General features: G+C 42.2%; 1 protein-coding gene, 1 long non-coding RNA gene and 1 other non-coding gene across 4 annotated transcripts; 2 read left to right on the forward strand and 1 right to left on the reverse strand.

Moving 5' to 3' along the window:
* The first annotated feature begins 1,093 nt into the window (after nt 1-1,093).
* On the forward strand, nt 1,094-1,255 carry LOC116962454. The gene has a single exon (XR_004407628.1). It is a non-coding gene; the product is annotated as a U1 spliceosomal RNA (small nuclear RNA).
* Nucleotides 1,256-3,074: 1,819 nt separating this feature from the next.
* On the forward strand, nt 3,075-4,845 carry LOC116962444. Its single transcript, XR_004407619.2, has 2 exons — nt 3,075-3,151; nt 4,372-4,845. It is a non-coding gene; the product is annotated as an uncharacterized LOC116962444 (long non-coding RNA).
* Nucleotides 4,846-11,566: 6,721 nt separating this feature from the next.
* On the reverse strand, nt 11,567-14,835 carry TPRKB (TP53RK binding protein). 2 transcript variants are annotated; one of them, XM_042792896.1, is made up of 5 exons: nt 14,588-14,835; nt 14,160-14,349; nt 13,309-13,431; nt 12,842-13,018; nt 11,567-12,005 (listed from the first exon to the last, which is right to left on the reverse strand). In XM_042792896.1, exons 1-5 carry the CDS (start codon nt 14,824-14,826, stop codon nt 11,919-11,921), a joined length of 816 nt encoding a protein of 271 aa, XP_042648830.1. In that variant the 5' UTR covers nt 14,827-14,835; the 3' UTR covers nt 11,567-11,918. The 2 variants fall into 2 exon arrangements, with proteins under 2 accessions (XP_042648830.1, XP_042648831.1); XM_042792897.1 differs by having other exon boundaries at nt 14,160-14,378; nt 14,588-14,689.
* Nucleotides 14,836-19,579: the final 4,744 nt, after the last annotated feature.

Here is a 19,579-nt window from a genome sequence, read left to right on the forward strand (position 1 = left end):
TCTTGATCTGTGGTTGAGATCCCCCCTGATGTCTCTACCTTTCTCCCTGTTTTGGGAGAAAATTACCCAGCCTCAGGCACCTTTTGGGGCAGGATGTTCCCCTCTTACCCATCTTTTAGCTTCTCTTCAAGGGTATAGTCATTAGCAAGGTCTGCATGTATACAAAGTATCAGGCTTATGCAATAGAGCCAATGTTTAGTGATCCTCCTTAGAAGATTTAAATGCTGTATATCTAATTATAACTTGAATAGTGTCGCTATAGCTTGGACATTAACCCAAACATATGGTTTTATTCAGTCTACAATGGCTCCCTCCTTGCAGGCCAGGCCGCTCCTTGGGCGCTTCCTACTCCTCAGGTGCAGGCTCCAGCCTTGCTGTTTCATCCCCACCGCTTGCTGCTGCAGAGCCCCGTTTGCCTGGATGACTTCGGCAGCCATGGCGGTGGCAGCAACAGAAGGGAAACCTGCTGTGCTCTGCTGTGCAGGGAGATGGGTGTCTGCGGTAGGTATCTGCAGACCTGTGGACAGGACCTGCAGGGAGCCCATGAATTGTCTGGGCACTCCTGGAGCACCCGGCTCCAGGGCCCTGCCGGGGTGCAGGGCCTCGGTGACAGATGGCACAGCTGCCATGCTGGTTGTGGTTGGAGGGTGAAGATGGAATCCATTTGTTTCCTCCACACCTTTGCTGGACATGACTGTCCTAGTCACCTAACTGCCCCAGAAGAGATATGTACCTGTTACTAAACCAACATAAGGAATAGCAAGATTCCTGGATGTCTGTCCCAACTACTGCTAATTAATAAGAGCTGACTGATAGAATAATTTTTAAAGTAGACCTATGTCAGTAAGAAACACCAGGAAAACACCACTCTTCCACATTTCATCTGACATTCAATGCTGTGCAGTGCTTAGGGTTTTCTACTAATACGTGCATGGCCTCAGAAAATGCAGTTAAGTGATGTATTCTGTTCTGAGTATTTCAGGATGTCTAATTAAATCACTGGACTGAAATCTAGCAGCTGAATAGAAATGGTTAATCACAACCTGCAGATTTTCATATAGATAAAATATTTTGTAACCCTTTCTCTACTTGGCAACTTACCTGGCAGGGGAGACACCATGATCAGGCAGGTGGTTTTCCCAGGGTGAGGCTCATCCCTCTCCAGGTGTGCTGAGACCCTGCATTTTCCCCAAATGCGGGAAACTCGACTGCATAACTTGTGGTATAGGGGGGCATGCGTTCGTACTCTCCCCTGTTAAGGAGGGGGCAGGTGTGCTGGAGCAGAGACCCCCCTGTATCCTTTGGTGAGATGTCAGGGCAGCCCTCCCCTTACCCCCCCCACCACCCATGAAGGTCTACTGTGGAGCAGACACTGATTTATGGCCTGTGAGAGGCCTCATACAACTATTTAAGGTGACTGCACCCAAATGAGGCCAGGATGCTGTGGGAAGAAGCAGCCCCCACTGCTGTAGTTCAGCACTAGGAGGATTGCAGCATATAGGGGTGCCCCATGCTGAAGCAGCTTGAGGAGAGCTGCAGCCTGTGGGAGGGACTCAGGGTGGAGAAAGTTTGTGGAGGATTGTGTCCTGTGAGAGGGGGACCACGCTGGGGCGAGGGGAAGAAGTTCCAGAAACTCCCCCCACCAAAGATGAAGAAGTGGCAGCACTGACTGCACTCCCCGCCATTCCCTGCCCCTGCGCTGCTGGGGGAGGAGGTAGAGATACTGGTAGCAGAGCTAAGCCCGGGAAGAAGGGAGCAGTGAGGGAAAGGTATTTTCAAGATGCGGTAATGCTTCCCACTGTCCTACTCTGTTAAGTGTTCTTGTTAGTTTCTGTCATAAATCTATGTTCTTTTTCGCTTCCCCTAACGAGTCTGCCTTTTGCCTGTGACCGTAATGGGTGATTTGCCTCTCCTGGTCCTATCTCGAATTCCAAACCTGGCTTATTTTCTCTTTCTCATAGCTGAGGCAGAAGCGGGGAGTGAGCAGCTGTGTGGTGCTCAGTTGCCATGACATCTGAGCTCAAACCATGACATCTATATAAAAATATAAATGCTACATGAAGGAAAGGCAAAAACCTTTAGAAACGTACCAGAACTACACATTCAGATTGTCTTAACAGCAAATATATGTGATAATAAGCTTAAAGTAACAGATAAATGAGAAATAAGGTTATTTTATTTTTTTTTTGACAGGTTAAAGATGATGCAAGAAGGTGTCCACATTTTGTTCTTGGAAATAAGGGCTTTGGCCTGTTTTTCTGAACCACAAATTTAAATGTGTTTATTCACAAGCCCTACAAATAGCCACTGGACCATTGGATTTATTATACTAAAACCATTATCCCAGCTGATCATGCAATGCCCAACTTCAGGGGGAACTTCTGCATTGGAAAAGCCTCTTATTAATTAATGGCTCCAGGTGGTCAGGGAAGAATAGGATGTATGTGACACTGTTACTAACCCTAAATGTCCAAACGTTTTATTTTGTGCTGATATACTGCTTACTAACTACTTACTGAATATGATTGTGTTATAAAAGTCAACAGATTATTAAAGAAGGCACCTGCTTTTTCATAAAAATATTTGAATATTAAAGCACATATAAGTGATCATGGCTTGAAATTTCATTCCAGGCAAGTTAAACCAAATTAGTTGTAGAAAGGAACTAAGGTTTACCCCAAAATAGCCTGTGATCTAATAGAAAGTAGTTAGTTCTAAGTTACAGCTCATCCTGCATTTTTCATCAACAGCACCCTCCATCTGTGCATTACTTGTGTTGCTATGAATTTGGCAACACTTCAGCAGCGAGCTACTGTTTATAAGAAGGGATCCCAGCAGCTAAAAGAAGCCAGTCGTTGGGATTACTCATTACTTGCCTTGTGAGCTGCTCCAGGGAATTTTTTGAAGAATAATGTCAAAATCAGCTTTAGAAAAACAGTAATTTGAGAATTTATGATTGACTCGTATCCTAGATTAGTGTTGGTCAAGTTCATGGGCTTGGAAGAAGGATTCTTTTTGCTGGTACCGAGTGAAGATTTTCTTCTTCTGTGCAAGGAAACAAGGGGATAAAAAAGGCCTTTTTCCTCTCTGCAAGAAGAAACCTGACACATTGGGACCTCAATCACCAAAACACCATGAATGTTTCCAGGAGGTAAGCTGCAAATACTGCACTCCCCTCAGGTAGGAATAGGAAAGCAAACTACTGACAGAATATTCCTCTTGTGGTCTTCACATGTTGCTGCCAGATGATCATGAACTGTGTTATTTGATTTGCAGTTGTACAAGACAGAAGGTAGCCCTTGTCCTGATACAAATGTTAAACATGTATTTATAATTCTACAGCTATTTTCTGTAAAATCTCAGCTGCGGAACTTCTGTTTTATTGATGAATGCCTTTTTGCAGGTTGCATATCCTAGTCTTTCATTTTTAACAAATCAAGTTTTGACAGCTCTCTACCAAATGTCCATAAGTATATACATATAATTTGTGTTTAGAAGCTCTTTACTTATAAACTGTATCTGAGGTAACATTTTTGGTAATTCCTCCTCTTCTGTGATAAGAACAGCAGGAAAACATAGGAACCAGAGCTGTAATACATCTAATACTCCTCAGACCCCTTCCTAAGCTACACGAAAATCACAAGCAGATTGATCTTCTTTTGGCATTCCAGTTCAGATGGTATTGTGGACATTCAACATTTTTTTCTCTTAAAAAATAAAAGAAGCAGGCCTACTGGGGCTTAGCAGGCAGTTTTCCGTGGTGGTAACAGTAACGAGATCAGTAACCATAGGCTAACGCTTCTACTTTTAAACCATTTGGGAAAGGTGGCAAAGCAATGTTACTCCAGAGAATCCTGCAGATACACTTCGTGTAGTTACTCATGGTTGGTATTTTTGGCTAATGAATACCTACCTTGACACAGACTACTGAGGGAAGTCTTCTCTGAAAAGCAGAGATTGAAACACATTATCGGAGCAGGATGGGAAGCTCACATAGCATATATAAAGCTTTGGAAACTGGTATTTTTTTTAAAACCCTGCCACTTTCATAATGCCGCAAAATGAAAGGGTATGTTTTTTTCTCATACAACTGATCTGTATCAACGATGAAGTGTAAGAGCACTGTGCGTCCTCTAAAAGCCCATACCCAGTCTCTCTGCCTGTCACTGGGAGAGAAATACCAAATGGCTGGTAAATGTTTTGTATTTCCAGTTATGGAAATTACTTTATTAGCCCCATACAGTTTGAAGAGCTCTTTCCCAAATCTAGTCAATGATACAATGCACACTCTGGACTTCATTATAAACACTACTGAACTGTTAATAAAAAAAGAATCATGTTAAATCTTAATCTTGCTTTTTGTTACGGCAGGATACATTCTCTCCGTGCTCACAGACAGAAAACCAGTGGGAACAAAAATGAGAACTGGCACAGCACCTCTGGGTTCAAGCACCAGCATGGCGATGATCTTGCTACAGTCCATACCCTTTACACAGTGATTGTCATGATCCTTCTAATAGCAATTTGGGGAGCCTGGTCAAGAAAGGATTCATCCTTATAGCAGCAGTATGCTTTCTTTGTCAAATATTTAAAGGAATGTTTGTGTCAATTATTCATATCCAGGAGGTAAAAAAAAAAAAGGTCTCAGCATACTACAGTTTACTTGAAACTGCTTAAACTGTTGCTACTTGTGGAACTGAATCTGTGAAGCAATTTAATAGTCAATGTGCAGAACATGACTTCGTGAATAACATATACCTGTTTGCATTGTACATGTTTATATTACCCTTTGCACGTATATGAAACTTACTTTAAGCACAATATGCTAGCAAGAAGAGTTCAGCATATGTTTTTATTGGTCAATGTTTTGTATATCCACTCCAGCTTTCCATTTTGTTGTCCAGTCTCTACCTGCTAAGATTACTGTTGTTTGATCTCAGAGAGCAACTGATCACCATGCAGCTGCTCTCCCCTAGCCCCCCAGCACTGGGAAGGAGTAAATAAAGCAAATTGCTTGGGAATTGAGATAAGGACAGGGAGGTGTGACTCACCCATTAAGGTCACCGACCAAAGAGACTACAGAGGGGAAGAAAAAAAATGAACATAAATTTAATTCAGACACTAAGAACAACACCACCTAACAGACAGAATAGGACAGTGAGAAGCATTACATCTTGAAAACACCTTCACTCCATCCCTCCCTTCTTTCCAGGCTTAGCTTTTCTCCTGATATCTCTACCTCCTCCCGCAGTGACGCAGGGGGCAGGGATGGGGGGGTGCAGTCAGTGCTGCCATTTCTTTCCTCAGAGAGCGGGGGCAGGAACTCCTCATATTCTTCCCCAACTCACATGGCTCCCCTCTCACGGGAGACTGTCTTCCACGAACTTTCTCTAACATGAGTCCCTCCCACAGGCTGCAGCTCTCCCTGAGCCGCTCCGGTGTGGGACACCCCCGCATGCTGCAGACCTCCCAGTGCTGAACTACAACAGCAGGGGCTGCTTCTTCCCGCAAAATCATGGCCTCCTCTTCAGGCACAGCCACCTGCTCTGGTGTGGGCTCCTCCACAGGCTTCAGGCTGGCCTCTGCTCCTCCATGGGTGGCAGGGGGCAGGGGGGCAGCCCTGCCATCTCACCACGGGCTGCAGGGGGAGGGTCTCTGCCCCAGCACACCTCCTCTCCTCTACCCCCCCCTTCTTCCTTCCACTGACCTCGGTGTTCACATAGGTGTTCTCACAACCCCTCCTCACAACTCCAACTCCACCTCCCAGGTTCCCCTTCTTAAATAGTTATCACAGAGGCACAGCCACCATCACTAATTGGCTCAGCCCTGGCTGACTTGGAGCCAGGGGAGCTTCAAGAAGTTTCTCACAGGGGCCACTGCGGTGGCCCCTTCCTCACTATCAAAAACCCTGCCACATACACAGACCCAGCACAATTATCTGTCCTAATCCATGGTTAAACATACACTATAAACAGGCAAATAATCTGCCATGTCACAACAGCATAGCAAAAAAAAAAAAAAATCACTAAAACCAGCAACCCTGCAGGCAAAGGAATACCTCTGAACAAGTCAAATTCTTATCTCCATTGCTGAAGAGAGTTTATATGGGGCTTGCATGTGCATATTTTTAACTTATGGTAATGACTTTGTAAACTCAGGAATAAACCCATGAAATAAACTGTATCTGTAAGCATCCTTTGTTGCAGAGCCAACTGGCTCAGTCTTCAATCTTGTACCAATATATTTAATTAATCTTCAACCACTGCTTGCTTTTCCATAACTCATTAATACCTCATGGCAGCACCAACCTCTAAATACACCAGCCCATCCTTGATGGGGGGTATTCCATACTCCCACTTTTTCAGGGAAATAACTCCACTCAGAAAACCTTCAAGCTTTCTGGAAATACAGCCAGTTAGCAGTCTCTGTTGAACTCTTTAATTGTATGGTTGCCTACTTCTGATGAGCTCAGGTTAATGGACTGGCAGTTCTGAGGGGCAGTGGCTGTTGGGAACAATAGTTCAAGCCTCTAGAGTTTAAACTCAGCCTAAACAACACATTTCAGCATTGTCTAAACTAATAAACAGTGTCCTAACAAGCAAATGACTGCAAGACATTCTGAATACTTTGGAACAGATAGATATATGTTTGTAATTATGTAATACCTGTAGACAACATAATTCTTGAAAGTACTGTGTATCCCAGTCCAGTATCCATCAGGAGGGATATACAAACTGAAAGGCTTTGGAGAAGACCTGCATGGCATACCACAGGAACATTTACGCAGCACGGTGTAGCACCAGAGACACCCGTGTCAGCTCTCAACAGGCGGGTGTGGGAGCTGGAGCCAGTGTTGCTGTACCTATGCAATACTCCACCAGTGTCACCCTACTTGGGCAAACACCCTTGCTAAGGTACCACCTCATCATGCTTTAACCTGGGAGCAGAGCTTTGATGGTGTTCTCTGAAGAACAGCACAAAGGAATAATAATAAAAAAAAAAAAATAGGTGATTGGCACATTAAATATATTGTCATAAGACATAGGGACCCCAGTCATAAACCATATAGCATGAACTAATATTACAAGTGAAAGCAAAAGGATAGTCCCTCCCTCGTAAACATACCATTGAAGTACACAAGAAGAGAGAGGGATTTAGACATTCTGACAGTAGTACGAAGAACCCCAGGTGACTGGGGTTGCATGAAAGAAAATGGCCTCAGTGCACTGGAAGCTTACTGTCATCAAGGCTTTTGTAGGAGAGAGGGAGTTTTGAAAAGGGGTCAAAGAGTGGTACTGAATAATCATTTATTTTGAAAATTATGAAGGGAGGCTCCCCTAGCTGAAGTAGGCACGGGAGGCCTGACGATGCTGCTGCTTTGAAAACACAAGAAGGCAAGAGAGTAAGTTCAGCCTATAGGAGACTGATGTGAACTGTGAAGGGCTTTGGAAGTAAAAGTAGACAGGTAAAAGCATATCAGGATGACAGAAGAGAGGAAGCGAGGGAACAGAGCTGGGGAGGGGGCACACTTAATGATAAGGGGAATTCACTCCTGGAACTAGTCACTGACAGCTGACGTGGATTTTTCCTTTGCTTAAGATTTTGTAAGACAGATTGGCTATTTGTTCTAACATAGGTAGCTTCTACTAATTTTAACTATTTTTACTAATATCAGACACACAGTTCAGAGATGCACAGGCTGCAGCTCATAAATTGAGCTGCCAGATCAGTGAATCTGCATGGCCTGTACTGCTGTGTTCATCATAGTGGCCTGCAGATGTGGCCGCAGAGCACTCAAGAGGAGTCATCCTGATGTGAGGCAGCCTACCCTCTGCTTCTCTCTTTCCCTGCAGCACCTCTGACCCTTTCACATCGCTGTAAGATTTGCCATGTGCCAAAATACACACTCTCCCAACCACGAGACGGGCACATATCTGATCCTACACACACGCTGCCAAATCCTGGTGTGCTACTGGACGTCCTCCCCCTCTGGAAGACTATCTCTGTCATGGCAGGGCAGGCAAGTTTTCCTTGAATATATGTCTGCATTCCTGCTGCATGCCCAGAGGTTACCTGTTACGCGATGGACAGGCCAGCAGTTTGGACACTTACCAGAATTCCCTAGGCTGAAAGCTCACAAACTGCCTTTAACTCAAACAGCAATAGCCTGCTGCCTTTAGCACATATCGCAAAGTCATAGAATCACAGAAATATACAATGGTTTGGGTTGGAAGGGACCTTAAACACCATCCCGTTCTAACCCCCCTGCCATGGGCAGGGACACCTTCCACCAGCCCAGGGTGCTCAAACTGCTCAACCTGGCCTTGAACCCTTCCAGGGAGGGGGCAGCCACAGCTTCTCTGGGCAACCTGTTCCACCGTCTCACCACCCTCACAGGGAAGAATTTTTTCCTTACATGTAATCTAAATTTACACTCTTTCAGTTTAAAGCCATTACCCCTCATCCTATCACTACACTCTCTGATAAAGAATCCCTCCCCATCTTTCCTGTAGTCCCCATTAAGTACTGGGAGGCCGCTATCAGGTTTCCCTGGACCTTTCTCTTCTCCAGGCTGAATCACCCCAACTCTCTCAGCCTGTCCTCTTAGGGGAGGTGCTCTGGTCCCCTGATCATCTTCATGGTCCTCCTCTGGACCTGCTCCAGCAGGTCATTGTAAAGATACAAACCAAGTAATTGTAAAATAAGTCATTGTAAAACAAGTAATTGCAAAAGATGGCTTTCTACAGTCTGTTTCTTGTTTGCTCTGTCTTCTTCCCCCTCCTTCCCCCAAGAAACTCATATATTGCAAAGCATTCAAGCAGGAAAGTGAGTTCTGTAGTGGACAAGGTTTTAGTCATCGCCTTTTAAAAGCACAGGCTGCTGGTTTATTTCAATTTTTATCATATATACAGTGTTAAAAATGCAGCACAGGCAAACAAAACAAAACAAAACAAAACACCCCCACCACACCATCCCCCCCTCCCCAAGAAAAAAAAAATCTAGAACAACTGACCACACATCACACTTCTGGATTTAGTTGCTAAATTTATAAATCCTGCAGGTATAATCCTGCCTCTGAAGCACTGGAGATCCATAGCAGGTATTGAAAATGCCTCAGCTTCCTCTCTTTCACCTTGTGATAGAGGAGATGAGGTATGAATGCTCAGAGGAGCTAGCAACAGAACATTAAATGTTTTGAAAAACCTGTCTTTTTTCTTTAAGCTTTTGCTTTGCTGGAAAACAGTGGTGATTGATTTAACAGTAAAGTTAGAGATCCAAATTGACTATTTCTTAACGTGTTCAGAAATCAGAGCATAACTTTGCAAGGTCAATAAAATCTATATTTATTACCAGTTTTTGTAAATAATTTAACTTGGATAATGCAACTAAGACTAGAGGAAAACTCTGGTCTTGAAGGACAAAAGCATAGTCTTCACTGCCAACATACCCAAATCATCTGCCTGACTGGATGACACTATGAAGGCTTCAGCTCCCAAAATAATTTCTAGTAAATCCACCCATGAAAATAGTTCATTTGGATCTTGCAGTAAATCACAATTTCAAGTTACCTCATGTCAACAGCAACAAACTATTTAGTATTTCTACACCAATGAAATAGACTGACAAAAATTAGAAACTGGGAACCCAAGTTTGGAACTTGTGTATCAATTGTTATGCAGTGATTTTTTATTAATATTTCTCTATATTAAACAGACCAGACTGATGTTTTACATGTGTTCAGAAAAGGCTGTGGTTTAAGCATATCTGTCTGCTGTTACTTTAAGTTACCAAAACCAATGTCAGCAGTTCAGCCAGCAGATCTGATGATATACTCCATGTACCAACTGGATTGTCAGAAAAGGAAAACAAGTCTTTTATTTTCCATGGTCATTCTCACACGCTGATGTTACACACGTTTTATTTCAAAAGACTCAAGCCCTTCCAAGCTCTATTTTTTACTACTGCCTCACACTGCCCTTTAGAGAGGACGATACATTCTGTAGTACCATCTTCAAATCAAGAAATCAGCGCATTTTTCCTGAATAATTTATGTATTATATATATGCAATATATATATTATTTATAATCCTTACAGCAGCCTTCCAGTACTTAAAGGGGACCTACAGAAAAGATGGCGATGAACTCTTACCAGGGAGTGTACTGATAGGATGAGGGGTAACAGTTTTAAACTGAAAGAGGATAGATTTAGATTAGATATAAGGAAGAAATTAAGTTGTGTGAGGGTGGTGAGGTGCTGGCACAGGTTGCCCAGAGAAGCTATGGCTGCCCCCTCCCTGGAAGAGTTCAAGGCCAGGTTGGACGGGGCTTGGAGCACCCTGGGCTGGGGGAAGGTGTCCCTGTCCATGGCGGGGGGGTGGAAATAGGTGGTCCTTAAAGTCCCTTCCAACTCAAACCATTCTATGATTCTATGATTTCTTTTGATAAACTTGTAATTCCCTTGGTACTCTTAAGTGTTTTGCCATTGATTTGGTTGGTAAAGAGAAGGATGGTACTTGTACTCTGTGTTTTAATTGAGGGAAGAATTAATCAAAATCAGATACACACACAGAGACAATACCAGGTCCATATGTCAGTTTGCTGGTCTGTTTACTGTAGTGGAAAACATTTCAACTCTAACTCAGACTTGCCTCTCCCCCAAAACACACTTGGTTCTCTCAAACACTGTGTGCAAGAATCTGGAGCACAAGTCTTCCAAATATCTTGTATATACTCAAATTAATACCTTGGACAACATTGGAAAAAAACCCCAAAATGCAGTTATATGGTTTTACACACATCCCAGAAAAACAATACAACATAACAAACAATATATATTTCTACCTGATTAGGACTATTTTTTCTTAAACAGGATGCCTGCATGTGATTAAATTATACTCATGCAGGGCTGTTGGACCTGGTGACTACTGGAAATCAGTCATCTTTTTAGTTCCCTTTGATGTTCTTTCCTAACAGTGGTTCAACAGAACAAAACAAGTTCAATGATCCTTTCAGAACGCTATGTAAGTTGTATTGTCAATTTAGGTGAGTAAATCTATGGTGCAAACTTCTCTGTGAATTCTGCACCTGGAACCAGGCCCTGGAAAGTCAGCATCACCATGCATAATTCAGTGTTATAAAGTAAAAGCACCTCTCATTATCCTTTAACACCAACACTAAAGTACCACAGGAACGCACCCGTACATCAGCAGCACCTTGCATCTGATGACATCAGATTGTCAGGTGATAACACCACCACAGCATCATTCATACTGACCATACTCACTGTTCCACACATATCTGATGCCCGTGCTCCCCACCGCCGGCTGCCATGGTGCCCCTCCCGCCCCTTCCTGTTCCCAAAGGGTGGGCAGCAACTCAATCCCACTAGCTGAAAGAGGAGGTGCTGCTGATAGTTTATGGAAACTTTCCTTTCTCTAGTCCATCAGCAATACTTTCTGCCATAGAGACATCTTTTCCGGCAGCAGTGTCGTTAAAAGGCTATCATACATCAGGGTTGCCAAAACAAAACAAATCAAGGGAGGGGTAATAAAAATGATTTACGATGTTTGAATCCTATCTGGGACGAGCAAAACATTTAATGAAAGAGAAGAGTACAGATTTCCAAGCCTTCTGTTTATGATCAACTTAAGATACTGACAAAAGTGATTTTTTTCTCGTTAAGAAAATGGAGGTAAATGCCAACGTCAAATTCTGGTTTGCACAGAAGAATTGCTCTCTGTGCTTTGAACAAAGCTCAGATTACTCCCCTATCCAAGCTTGCTCATTAAAGCTCAGACGTCATCCAACTACTTAGTACTATACCACTTTCTCTGAAATGCAGGTTGAATTGCAATGAAGTGTTTTTCCATCTTAGAAAGCCCTCTTTTTCCTTTTAAAAAAAATTTATTTCCACATTTTCATAAAACATCTTTTGTTGATATTCTGCAAACAACACTATCCAATAAGGTGCTGATTTTTTCTTCCTGTGGAGTGACTTTGTACATCTGCAGTAAAAAAGAATAAGAAAAACATAAAAGCTGTATAAGGAGGAAAAAAAATTGGTCACATGCCTTCTAAAAATATGTACACAAGAAGATTTTTCCATCTCCCCCACATTTTATGCTGGAAATTTCTATCTTGTCGTGACTGCAAGACAAAATTGGGACCGAGGCACCAAGCAAATTCTGAAACTGCAAAACATAAAGGAAAGCTAAGAAACTGAATGAAAGCAGCATTTCTGGCTCCACATTATATGCTATGATTTGTTCAATTCTATTCGTATGTCTTCCATTATTACTTTGACAGACATGATGAAGATGATTTAAGTTACTTTAATTTTATCAAGTGAAACACACATACTTCAAGATACCGACCTAGCATATGGTAATCTGTTAAGAACACACATGCCCTAACACAGCTCCTAGCGACTAATCAACACATTTTTATTTCAGCCGCCCATGCTGGGACTATTTATGTGTTTAAGATTATGAAACCCTTCAGGACTGAAAATTTATTTTTAATTAAATGGGTATTTGCCTGAGAAAACAGGAAGTAAGAGTGTCTGAATGGTAGGCAGCAATCTGGAATTTATTTTTATGTTCCAACCTCCTGCTAATGTTAAGAATCTGAAGACTTAAAATTGTGATGTCAGGGTGTGATGACTAGAGCTTTTTTCAAGTAAAAAAAATTATTAAAAAGACATAATGAAGGTTCATTTAAAACGAAGTTTCCAGTTGTGCTAAAGAAATACAGGCCCTAAATTAATGATGTCTATTGATATTTAATCAACTAAATAACCAATCCCTTTTCTCTATGCCAGTCATCTCTTTTGGCTACATACCTTTTTAACTTCAGCAGTGTCTGTTAGTTGAGGGAGTTCATCTAGAGAAAGCTGTTGGCCTTCTACCTGAGATGTTATATCTTCCAGATTTACAGTTTTTTCTCTGTCGACAACCAGAACAATGAGTACTGATGTGTCACTGTCTGAAAGGCCAAACTTTTTAAATGCATCTGAAATCTAACAAAAGATGAAAAATACAAAAATATTACGAGTCATTTTCTCACTATGTATAAGCAAATTTTTTAGTTACTGGGTCAAATAAACCAACAGTATAAATTGACACATGCTTTACATTAATGGAATTCTGACAAGCTACAAGAGATAACAGCATATTAGTGTTATTAAAAAGAACACTAATTTCTATTAGTAGCCAGGTAAACAGTTAAGTGAATAAACATATTTAGTTTTGCTGCATGGATCTTAGCAAGCTTCTCTGCTAAAAAAGACATTTGTTCAGTAAATCTTACATTGTTGTTTGGTGAAAGGCTGAAAATAATTTCTGCATAGAGAGTTCTGGTCTTCATTTTACCTATCTTGTGTAGATGAACTGCTTTGTTGGCTGCCACAAGAATTTGAAAAGGATCAACAATCTGTAAAATATAACAGAAGTTAAAGAGAAATTCAGCATACCGTTTTGAACTCTGAAAAAATGCTGACCACTTAATTTTGATAGCCTAAATCTGCAATTGTAGAAGCTGGCAAAACAGTATTGTCCTAGTTATTTTAGCCATTCTTGCTCTTCCAAAGTCAATGTGATTATTTCCTGAGTGGGATAATACTTGACATAAAAGTAAAGATTACAATTTTAATCAGGTTACTGAAATTTTCTGAAAAAAGAATCACATTAATAAATTTGTCAGTAGTTTGCCAATTAGATTTTTTTTCCCTTCCTTAGTTTATTTGCTAATCCTTACAAAAAAAAAAAAAAAAAAAAAAAAAGATTCAGAAACTAGTTGCGGTTTTAAATGAGAACAAATGCTTCAAATAGTAGCATTTTCACAGCATTAAGCAATTAGTACTACATTTTACAGATTCAAGTAGGTTTAAATAGCTCCACCAAGTAGGACTTGAAGTGAACCAAGACAATTGTTTTGGACAATCCTGCCAAGGCTCTCTCTTTTACACAGATGAATTGTTACAGTGTAGTGAAATCAAAGGAGGGGCGTTTGCGCAGAGAAAGAAGTGCATGTACAGCAACTCGTGTGACAGCGATGACAAACACAGACCGTTTTTCACAGAGTTCCCCCCAAGAAGGATTTCCACACGGCCTTCAGAACTGTAGCGGGGTACAAACAGGAGGACACAAGCATCCACTCACCATTGCGGGCTTTATTAACGCCCCTTCAATGGCTCCTTCCATGGCTTTTTTCCTTAGAGCAGCGGCATTTTTCACGTGGTTAAAGAGGAGGAGAGTGACGCTGCAGCCGGGGAACAGCTCCAGCTGATGCGTTAAATCCATCTCGCAGCGATGGCGCACACCGGCCCTACCGCGTTCGCCACAGTAACGCTTGTGGAAAGACGGACACACTCTTGCCTCCTGTGAAACACAATTTTAATCACACGCAGCCATTCGCGGATGGTTTTCAACCCTCCCTAGAGGGGAAACCCCACGCCTGCGGCCTCCACGGCCGGAGGCAGGCCGCACCTCCCTCCCGCTCCGCCGCTCCCCTCACCCCTGCCCGCCCGGCAGCGGCCGCCCCGCCAGCGGCCACCGCCCGCGCCTGGCTGCTCCCCCCCGGCCCTCACCGCCGCCCGCCGAGCGCCGCCAGGCCCCTCCTTCCCGCGCTCAGCCCTCCCCGGAAGGGCGGCCGCTTCCCGGCCGGCGCGGCGGCGGCATGGAGCGGCGGGAGGCCTACAGCTTCTCTGCCGCCATGAGCGGCGCCTTCCTGCTGTCCTGCCTGCTCTTCGCGGCCGTCAGCCGCAGCCAGCGCGGGCCCTACATGGACGAGGCCTTCCACGTCCCCCAAGCGCAGGCCTACTGCCATGGCCGCTTCCTCCAGGTGCGGCGCGGAGTCCGTCCCCGCTCGCCTCTTCCACTCAGGGTCGATGGTTTCTATAAACGCGCCGCGGGCGCTTTGAAAAAGGGAATCGTTGTTGTCCAGAACGCTTGTTACTGCCTTTTGTTACTCGGTGGTGCAGTAGTGCGCTGGGCAGGATACAAAGCATTCAAAAATTTACGTCTCATAGCGCCAGAAATTTGCTGAACATCCAAGCTAACCAAGCGGGGCATGGGTGGGGGTGGTCTGTGGTACCCTGCTGTGTGTCTCTGGTCCGTAACCCTCTGTCTCTCCATTTCCAGTGGGACCCCATGATCACCACGCTCCCGGGCTTGTACCTGGTCTCGGTGGGAGTAGTGAAGCCGGCCGCATGGCTCTTCGGGTGGACGGGAAGCATGGTGTGCTCAGTGGGAATGCTCAGGTTTATTAACCTCCTTTTTAGTGCTGGGAACTTCTATTTACTGTATTTACTTCTGTTCAAGATCCATCAGAAGAATAAGGTATGGTCAAAGTGGAATAATTGTATGCACTTGAACAAGCAATTCGTATGGCTCTGTGCATGTTTGCTTCACTCCATGTGTGAGCTGTCCTCTATTACTACCAATTTGGCTAAAGAGGCACATTCCTTTTCTCTAAAAATAACCAAAACCCAAAGTTTTCTCTTTCACAATGCAATCCTCTAAAACTTTAATCTTCTACATAACTAGAAGTAGTTTCACTGAAATAAAGTTAGTATGCATATAGACTTACGATCCAAAGGTCTGAATGTTCATCTAGTAGGGATTGCTTACAACTCTCCGCAGAACTTTACCCACTGAATCACTGAAGCTCTGTGCCGTGTTTAAACTAAAATCTGTTCTTTAGAAAGATGCCAGGTGTGATGTCAGTATTTAGAAACAGAATAATTCAAGTTGGAAAGAATTGCAGAATGGTTCATGTTGGAATGGATCTTAGGAGGTCCACCTTCCAGCCCAAAGCAGGCCAGCCCTGAGATCAGATCAGGTTGCTCAGGTTTGGCTCCTGGTAAACTCTAAGGGTGAAGAGTGACTGCATAAACTCTGTGGACAACCTGCTCCATGACTGACTGGCCTCATGGTGAGAAAGGTTTTTCTTCCATCCAGTCTGAACCTCTCATTTCAGTTTATGCCTGTTGTCTCTTGTCCTCTCATTGTGTACCACTTCAAGGAGCCTGGCTCCCTTTACCTGTTGACAATCTCAGATGTATTGGTAGGCTGCTGTTTGGTCCCCCCAAACCATTTATTTTCTGGACTGAACAAGGCCAGCTCCCTCAGCCTCTCCTCTCAGGGCAGGTGCTTCAGCCCCCAGCTGTCTTGGTGACCCTCTGCCATTGCTCCAGTTTGATAGTGCTTTTTTTGTATCACAGGGCACAAAATTAGATGTGGTGTTCTAAGTGCAGCCTAACAAATAAAGAGGGATAATCACTTCCCTTGCTCTGCTGCTATGCTCTTGTTAACGCAGCCCAGGAGGCTGTTGCTGTTCCTTAGTGCTTAGTGTGCTGCTGGCTCATGGTTACCTTGCCATCTGCCAAAAACCCCAGGTCCCTTTCAACACAGCAGCAGCTCCTCAGCTATTCCATGTCCAGCCTGTATCACTGTTGGGATTTCTTCCTTTCCAGGTGCAGGTGTTTGCATTTTCCCTTGTTGAAGTGCATAGTAGTTCTGTCACCCCAATCCTCCACCCTGTATAGGTCACTCTGGATGGCAGCTCTGCTTGTTAGCATATTGTCTGGTCCCACCAGTTTAGTGTCATCTGCAGATTTGATGAGGTTGTACTCTCTGCCTTTAAGTCATTGATAAGGATGTTAAACAGGACAGGTTGCACTATAGATCCCTGTGATGCTCTGGTTGCTACTCTCCTTTGGGTAGAGTGTGACCAGTTAACCAGCCAGCCAATTTTTACCTGTCTAGCTCTCCGCCCATCCACACCATAACAGTTCAACTTGGATACAAGAATACTGTATATTTAAAGTGGTGGAGAATCCAACACTGCAGTAGGTAAATTGTTTCAGTGGTTAATGACCTATTCAAAATCTTTCACCTTAGTAAAGTTCTTTAGTTTCACTTTTAACCATAAGAACATTTTTTCCTGTTCCCCAATAACTGAAGGATTCCTCTACTACAAAGAACATTTCTTCTGATGTATTTTCTTAGAGGAGACTTTGTGTTTAAGCACATGATAAGACTATACAGAATTGGGTGAAAATCAGTAAATTGTTTCCACTTTCAGAACACTTAATTTTATGCTTGGAGGTGGAAATATAAGGGTAAGAAAACAAAAGGTTTCATGGCAGTAGTCTAAGCATTAGAAACTGTAGTTGTATTGTTGGCACTTCTCTGAACTCATAATTTTCTCTATTCCTCTTTTCTGTAAGGTGGAGACTGGATGTTTCACCCCACGCTACATCATTCAGAAACATCATGCAACACTTTTTAATGTTGTGAATTGTGTTGCATCATGTGAGTGGGATAATTGGGAGGAGTTTTTAACTGCATGGTCTCCTACCTTCTTTAACGGTTCTTTTCTAACTCATGAATTATAATGAAGATAAACAATAAAAGTTGCACCAAAGACTAGGAACTTGGAACTGGCCACTCTGTGGTCTGGGTTCAAAAGAAGCAGTAGTAGAAGCACAGAATGACGTGTTCTGATGTCTCACAAATAAACAGAATCTGATTATGAAATTGCAGGGGGAAAAAACTGTTTTTTTTGGTTTTTTTTTTTTTTTTTCCTTAATTTTCTTTTGCCCATTAGTGCAGCTCTTTTATCTTAGGTATGAGAGCATTTATACTCCCACAATGATCTTAATGCCACAGATATGTGATCACCTGGCATATGAAAGAAGTTGGTGTATTTTCATTGCCATATTTTTAACTATCCTGCAGTAATGTTCTGTACTTTTGTTTGTATTTTAACATTCTGTAGTCTGACACTATATTAACATAGCAGGAGGTTAACAAAAATACAGCATGTGTCCTTGTGCACTAATGGAACCAAAGAGCATAAGAGATGTTACATTGTGTTAAAGGAATTCTCAAGAATGATACTCTTTATTTGGGTTTTATAATTTCATTTTTACTGGATGTTGCTAACCACATTTTTCTGTTTCTTCTCTAGGCTGTGTCTGGTTTCCAGAGAGTCTTGTGTACGTTGACTCTTGCAATGTTTCCCACCCTTTACTTTTTTACATTCCTTTATTATACGGACCCAGGATCAGTATTTTTTACTCTCTTTGCCTATTTAATGTGCCTTTATGGTAACCATAAAACTTCAGCTCTCCTTGGATTTTGTGGTTTCATGTTTCGTCAGACGAATATTGTGTGGACAGTTTTTTGTGCTGGAAATGTTGTTGCAGAGAGACTAAATGAAGCCTGGAACACAGAGTTACAGAAGAAGAAAGATGAAAAGATTTCTTCCAGGAAAGGATCATTTTCAGATTTGATCAGAATATGCCAGTTTCTTATTGAATATCTCATATCACCTAAAAACTTAATTACACTTATTGCTTTAACTTGGCCATACATCATATTAACAACCATTTTCTTTGTTTTTGTCTTCATCAACGGTGGAATAGTTGTTGGAGACAGAAGTAGCCATGAAGCCTGTTTGCACTTTCCTCAGTTGTTCTATTTTCTGTCCTTTACTGTTTTTTTTTCATTCCCTCATTTATTGACCCCTACTAAAATCAGGAAATTCCTTCTGTCCTTACAAAAGCACCCTGTGCAGTACAGCTTACTCACTGTCATCTCTTTATTCCTGATCTGGAAATTTACCTATGTTCATAAGTATTTACTAGCGGATAACAGGCATTATACATTCTATGTCTGGAGAAAAGTCTTCCAAAGACATGAGCTTGTAAAATATGTATTAGTTCCAGTCTATATATTTTCTGGCTGGAGTTTCACTGATACACTAAAATCAAAGTCGATATTCTGGATCTTAATGTATTTTGTATGTTTATTAGCAGTCACAGTTCCTCAAAAATTGCTAGAATTTCGTTACTTTATTTTGCCATTCTTAATATATAGGCTCAATATTCCATTTCCATCTCTATATAGACAACTTCTGGAGCTGGCTTTTTATATTGCTGTGAATGCTGTTACTTTTTATCTTTTTCTAAACAGAACGTTCCAATGGCCAAATAGTGACGAAATCCAGAGGTTTATGTGGTGACTTTTTATTTTTTTTTTTGATACTTTCATACCCTTAGGAGAACCCAGCTCTGTTTTAGGATTGTGGACCCTGTAATGAAGCAATATGTTTTGCATTATGTAAGGACTTTTTTCACCAGTTGGAATTGGGGAAGTAAGCTGCTTATATTCTTGCAACTGAATGTGAGATCCGAATGTGAATGTAATGTGAAGATATTCCATATATTGGATTTATGAGCTCCTGAAATTCACTATGATGGGAAATTTGAGAACACCTTTCTGTAATTAATGTGAAATAAAGGAGATGTTTACAGTCATTTTTCATTATTATAAACAAGCCCTTGAAGGTATGACAGTTTATAAGTATGTTTCAGAGGTTTCTCTTTAAAACGAAGTATTTCAGTGTTTAACCTTTTCATTACCTCTGGGTGCATATTTACTCCTTGGATCAGGCCACTTCCATCTAGGTTTGCTAGTGGTCAAGGAATGAACTACAAAAGTAAAATGTTTTCAGTATCTCCTACATCCCATTGAATTTTCATTATCTTTTTGTCAATAAATGCTTACATGAG

The sequence above is a fragment of the Tyto alba genome, unplaced genomic scaffold (assembly GCF_018691265.1).
Source record: "Tyto alba isolate M040663 unplaced genomic scaffold, T.alba_DEE_v4.0 Super-Scaffold_2, whole genome shotgun sequence".
Classification (NCBI taxonomy): Eukaryota; Metazoa; Chordata; class Aves; order Strigiformes; family Tytonidae; genus Tyto; species Tyto alba.